At 34.5% G+C, this 6,670-nt stretch overlaps 1 protein-coding gene across 1 annotated transcript in view; it reads left to right on the top strand.

The window, feature by feature from the left end:
* Positions 1 to 4,376, top strand: part of LOC139913155 (GPN-loop GTPase 1) — an 18,125-nt gene extending 13,749 nt beyond the window's left edge. The window contains exons 12-13 of the mRNA XM_071901114.2: positions 260 to 364; positions 4,238 to 4,376. Coding sequence (XP_071757215.1) covers positions 260 to 364; positions 4,238 to 4,344 — 212 coding nt within the window. The 3' untranslated portion in view covers positions 4,345 to 4,376. The remainder of the gene's footprint in view (positions 1 to 259; positions 365 to 4,237) is intronic.
* Positions 4,377 to 6,670: the final 2,294 nt, after the last annotated feature.

Here is a 6,670-nt window from a genome sequence, read left to right as displayed (position 1 = left end):
AAGTTCGCCAGTGAGCCCTCGCGCACTTACCGATTTCACAGTGGGACGTCCTGAACCCTCGCGGAGTTGTTGGGAACGCATGTAAAAGTCCGTGAGTCTGTGAGTGCGGACATTGCGATTGGGCCGCGTTTTGTTTGCTGATGCTGTGTGACCAAAGCCTGTTGTGACATCACAGTCAGGTTACATGCACACTGTGGTATCTGTCTGCTGTCTGACCACCACTGTTCTGACCTGTTGTGATGTCACTTCCTGTCCACAGAGGAAGCAGACATAGCAGGGCCCAGTGACCTCATCCTGACACGTGGTAACCATGACGACGAGGATGAGGAAGTGGAGAGCGACACGGACGACATCGACCACAGCGGTGAGAAAAGAAACTTTCAAACTCTAAAATCAGAACAGACTCCGCCCACTGAACAAACATCAGAACAGACTCCGCCCACTGAACATCCATTTTATATGAAACAGTAAATATTTGCCTTGTTTTGATAGAAATACCAAAACCTGCAATAAGTGACATCAGACCTTCTAACCAATCCTGAAGCTAATGTGTGCCGTGTGCAGATTTTATTGAGACATAATGATATAAACCAATATCCAGCTGTGTTGCTGTTTTCTCTTCTTTTCTAAAGCTTGTTGTCAAAACTTGGTCCGACTCGAAGCTCCTCCCGCTCTATTCTGTAGCTTTTAATGTTTTAAAAACTAGCTTGTCTCCTCCCTCGCTGTTTAAAACCGGCGCTCTCCTCCTCCCATTCCTGAAAATAATTCTCGTAAAGGCGGAATCGATGAAGCGAGCGAGTAAAGTTGTTAAACCTGTAAAGTTGTAAGCTTAAACTAGTAAACTTATTAAACCAGTAAACTTATTAAACTAGTAAACTTATTAAACTAATACACTTATTAAACTAGTAAACTTGTTAAACCAGTACACTTGTTAAACTAGTAAACTTAATAAACCAGTAAACTTGTTAAACCAGTAAACTTATTAAACCAGTGAACGTATTAAACTAGTAAACTTATTAAACTACTAAACTTATCAAACTATAGTAGTAAACTTATTAAACTACTAAACATATCAAACTAGTAAACTTATTAAACTAGTAAACATTAAACTACTAAACATATCAAACTAGTAAACTTATTAAACTAATAAACATTAAACTACTAAACATATCAAACTAGTAAACTTATTAAACTACTAAACTTATCAAACTATAGTAGTAAACTTATTAAACTACTAAACATATCAAACTAGTAAACTTATTAAACTAGTAAACATTAAACTACTAAACATATCAAACTAGTAAACTTATTAAACTAGTAAACATTAAACTACTAAACCTATTAAACTAGTAAACATATTAAACTAGTAAACATTAAACTACTAAACTTATCAAACTAGTAAACATTAAACTACTAAACTTATCAAACTAGTAAACTTGTTAAACCAGTAAACATATTAAACTTGTTAAACTACTAAACTTATCAAACTAGTAAACTTATTAAACTACTAAACTTATCAAACTAGTAAACTTATTAAACTAGTAAACTTATTAAACTAGTAAACTTATTAAACTAGTAAACTTGTTAAACCAGTAAACATATTAAACTTGTTAAACTAGTAAACTTGTTAAACTAGTAAACTTTTTAAACCAGTAAACTTATTAAACTAGTAAACATATTAAACTAATAAACATTAAACTACTAAACTTATCAAACTAGTAAACTTGTTAAACCAGTAAACATATTAAACTTGTTAAACTACTAAACTTATCAAACTAGTAAACTTATTAAACTACTAAACTTATCAAACTAGTAAACTTATTAAACTAGTAAACTTATTAAACCAGTAAACATATTAAACTTGTTAAACCAGTAAACATATTAAACCATATTAAACCAGTACACTTGTTAAACTAGTAAACTTAATAAACCAGTAAACTTGTTAAACCAGTAAACTTATTAAACCAGTGAACGTATTAAACTAGTAAACTTATTAAACTCCTAAACTTATCAAACTATAGTAGTAAACTTATTAAACTACTAAACATATCAAACTAGTAAACTTATTAAACTACTAAACATTAAACTACTAAACATATCAAACTAGTTAACTTATTAAACTAGTAAACTTATTAAACTACTAAACTTATCAAACTATAGTAGTAAACTTATTAAACTACTAAACATATCAAACTAGTAAACTTATTAAACTAGTAAACATTAAACTACTAAACTTATTAAACTAGTAAACATATTAAACTAGTAAACATTAAACTACTAAACCTATCAAACTAGTAAACTTGTTAAACCAGTAAACATATTAAACTTGTTAAACTACTAAACTTATCAAACTAGTAAACTTATTAAACTACTAAACTTATCAAACTAGTAAACTTATTAAACTACTAAACTTATCAAACTAGTAAACTTATTAAACTAGTAAACTTGTTAAACCAGTAAACATATTAAACTTGTTAAACTAGTAAACTTTTTAAACCAGTAAACTTATTAAACTAGTAAACTTGTTAAACCAGTAAACATATTAAACTTGTTAAACTAGTAAACTTTTTAAACCAGTAAACTTATTAAACTAGTAAACATATTAAACTAATAAACATTAAACTACTAAACTTATCAAACTAGTAAACTTGTTAAACCAGTAAACATATTAAACTTGTTAAACTACTAAACTTATCAAACTAGTAAACTTATTAAACTACTAAACTTATCAAACTAGTAAACTTATTAAACTAGTAAACTTGTTAAACCAGTAAACATATTAAACTTGTTAAACTAGTAAACTTGTTAAACTAGTAAACTTTTTAAACCAGTAAACTTATTAAACTAGTAAACTTGTTAAACCAGTAAACATATTAAACTTGTTAAACTAGTAAACTTGTTAAACTAGTAAACTTATTAAATAGTAAACATATTAAACTAATAAACATTAAACTACTAAACGTATCAAACTAGTAAACTTATTAAACTAGTAAACTTGTTAAACCAGTAAACGTATTAAACTTGTTAAACTACTAAACTTATTAAACTACTAAACTTATCAAACTAGTAAACTTATTAAACTAGTAAACTTGTTAAACCAGTACACTTGTTAAACTGGTAAACTTATTAAACTAGTAAACTTGTTAAACTACTAAACTTATCAAACTAGTAAACTTATTAAACTAGTAAACTTGTTAAACCAGTACACTTGTTAAACTGGTAAACTTATTAAACTAGTAAACTTGTTAAACTATAAACTTGTTAAACCAGTAAACTTATTAAACTATAAACTTGTTAAACTAGTAAACTTATTAAACTAGTAAACTTGTTAAACTATAAACTTGTTAAACCAGTAAACTTATTAAACTATAAACTTGTTAAACTAGTTAACTTATTAAACTAGTTAACTTGTTAAACTATAAACTTGTTAAACTAGTAAACTTATTAAACTAGTTAACTTGTTAAACTATAAACTTGTTAAACTATAAACTTGTTAAACCAGTAAACTTGTTAAACCAGTAAACTTGTTAAACTAGTTAACTTGTTAAACTATAAACTTGTTAAACCAGTAAACTTGTTAAACCAGTAAACTTGTTAAACTAGTTAACTTGTTAAACTATAAACTTGTTAAACTATAAACTTGTTAAACCAGTAAACTTGTTAAACTAGTTAACTTATTAAACTAGTAAACTTGTTAAACTATAAACTTGTTAAACTAGTAAACTTATTAAACTAGTTAACTTGTTAAACTATAAACCTGTTAAACCAGTAAACTTATTAAACTAGTTAACTTGTTAAACTATAAACTTGTTAAACTAGTAAACTTATTAAACTAGTTAACTTGTTAAACTATAAACTTGTTAAACTAGTAAACTTATTAAACTAGTTAACTTGTTAAACTATAAACTTGTTAAACTAGTAAACTTGTTAAACCAGTAAACTTGTTAAACCAGTAAACTTGCTACCTGTCTCTTCACTTGTCATTGTGGGTCATGTGACCTTCAGCAGGAGAAAGAAAGTGAGACTGGTAACCAGTGACACTTCTCTGTAGGTACGGTTAGCTTAGCTGTTAGCATTTATGCACGGTGCGTCACTAGATTTGTCCTTTGGGGCTTCCGTAGTCCAGTAGTCTTGCTGTGGGTTTATTTACAAATGTGTTGCGGTTGCCGCCGGCCTCTAGTGGTCAGAAAATCGTTTAGTGCAGCTTTAACATGTTTTCTTCTTCTTTCCTCTTCAGTGACGGAGGAGAGCAAAGAAAGCAACGCCTTTGGCAACTTCCTGAAAGAGAGGAAGGAAGTGGTTCAGGTACGAAACAGGAAGTCAGTGAAGCCTGAGGGACCCTGACCTCTGACCCTCCTAGGAAGAAAGGACAGTGACATCACAATGACATCACAATGACATCACGATGACACTGGATGATGTGGAGGAAATGGACAGATCAGGACTCCAGTGTTTATCTCTGTATGATACAGACTATCACCTGGAGGCAGACCGTTATGGGACAGACTATCACCTGGAGGCAGACCGTTATGGGACAGACTATCACCTGGAGGCAGTTTTCTAAGACGTTTCCAGGCTGGTGGTGGTTTTTTTCTGCATGGCGTCTCGTTGCCCAACAGCGACAGGTTTCCTGAGATGTTCAGAAATGCTTCTTTCATGTTTCTTCATGCATGAGAAGTTGCTGAAGTTGCTGAAGCTCCTTCAGGTCGGCGGCTGGTTGCAGACAGAGTTTCTCCACTGATACTGGGAGATTTATTCAGTAAAAAGCTGATGGAGCTTCATGAAGCAACATCTTCCATGTTTTCTCCAGTGTGATAATGCAGAATGTTCTTCCCTTGAAAATCTATATTTTTATATCGTAGGAAATATTTGTTTTGTGTTCCTCTTTTTCATAACTATTCAATTATGTTTCTGAAAGCTTTTATGATCTGCAAAATAAAAGTGATACTGAGTTTCACTCCCACTTTGATGTATCATGAACTCTTAGGGAGCGGTCTAACAGCTGGAGGTGTAAAGATCCTGCATGATTCAACCCCCCCCCCCCCCGCACTCCACCTGTTAACAGTGAAGATCCATCAGCTGATACAGGAACTCATGGTTCTGTAAGGTGCTGCAGTCACTTGTGGATGGATGGATAGATGGATGGATAGATGAATGGATGGATGGTTAATAACTGCAGACTCTCGGCTGTCAGCTCATACAGAACTGTGTTTCTGTGTTTCTGAGCCTCTGCCTTCATTCAGTTACTGAATGATTTGGATTCTCCGCCTCCGGACCATCTGCTGTCACGCTCGCTCGCTCCCTCGCTCGCCCACAGTCACGCTCAAACACAGCGTGGTGAAACGGGAAGGAAGAGGGGGGGGGGTGATACTGTTTTACTATGGAGGGAGCAGCTGAATCATTTTGACACATTTCTCCAAAAAAATACGAAGCAGACCGAACTCCTGTTAGAAACGAGCTTCTCTCTCTCTCTCTGTCTCTCTCTCTCTCAGGAAGAGGTTTAGTTTTAGTCTGCTGGTTCAGCATCAGAAACAGTTTCTCACTGCAGCCGGTAGAGTTCAGAGGAAACAGCTTGTTAATGACAGAGGTCAGAGGTCAGAGGTCAGCGGCAGGCTGGTTCAGAACAGCAGGACGGTCTGCAGCAGCCGGCAGTAGACAGGTGTACCTAACAAAGTGGCCTGTGTGTTCAGCACTGTGCTGCATCGGTGTGTCAGACGGCTCTTTACAGTCACTTGTTTTATATTTAGAAACTTCATTATTTTTAAAAGCATCTTTGCTTTTTTACATGTGCCTAAGACTTTTGCACAATACTGTATGTTTTTTTATTGTGCATTTTGTTAATGCAAACAATTTGAACAGGTGTTTTTTATAGACGCTAATTTATTTATAAACATTTAAAATATGAAAATATGAAAAAAAAGAAAACAGCTCATTGCAGCACAGAACAGAATACAGAAACAAGAAAACAGAATAAAGTTAAAACAGAAGCAACAAGCAGCAAATAAACTGAAAATTGAAAAGAAAAATCCTCTGAGCAGCTGCAGCTGCCGCCTGCAGCCGTGAGTCAGCTGACATTCAGCCGCCGCCTCCGGTTCTCCTCCTCCCTCTGTCTGTTCCTCCGGTTCTCCTCCTCCCTCTGTCTGTTCCTCCGGTTCTCCTCCTCCCTCTGTTCCTCCGGTTCTCCTCCTCCCTCTGTTCCCTCGGCTCTCCTCCTCCCTCTGTCTGTTCCTCCGGTTCTCCTCCTCCCTCTATCTGTTCCTCCGGTTCTCCTCCTCCCTCTATCTGTTCCTCCGGTTCTCCTCCTCCTGACAACAGAACAAACATCAGATCTGGCAGCAGATCAGAAAATGTCACGACGCTTCAGACACGACTTCCTTATTTTTTCTTCTTCTTCTTCATTTTATTTGGTTCTGTTGGTTCAGTCTTGTGGCTTCATGTGTTCCTGCTCTCTTCTTCTGTATCTGTTGTTTTCAAATCTGGTTCTGCAGTAGATTTGATCATATTTGTGTTTTTAGGTTAATTGACTCATAAATAAAATTGTGTTTCTCCCGGCGGTGTGAAACGTTTTGCGACGGCTTCTAAGGTTCCTTTGATCTCGGTCAGGGAGATTCTGCATTTTCATTGGCTGCTGACGAACGGCTGTCACACACGGTTTGGAGAATTTTTCAGG

The sequence above is a fragment of the Centroberyx gerrardi genome, unplaced genomic scaffold, assembly GCF_048128805.1.
Source record: "Centroberyx gerrardi isolate f3 unplaced genomic scaffold, fCenGer3.hap1.cur.20231027 Scaffold_50, whole genome shotgun sequence".
NCBI lineage: Eukaryota > Metazoa > Chordata > Actinopteri > Beryciformes > Berycidae > Centroberyx > Centroberyx gerrardi.
Note: the sequence above shows the minus strand (reverse complement) of the source record. Positions and strands in the feature narration are given on the sequence as shown.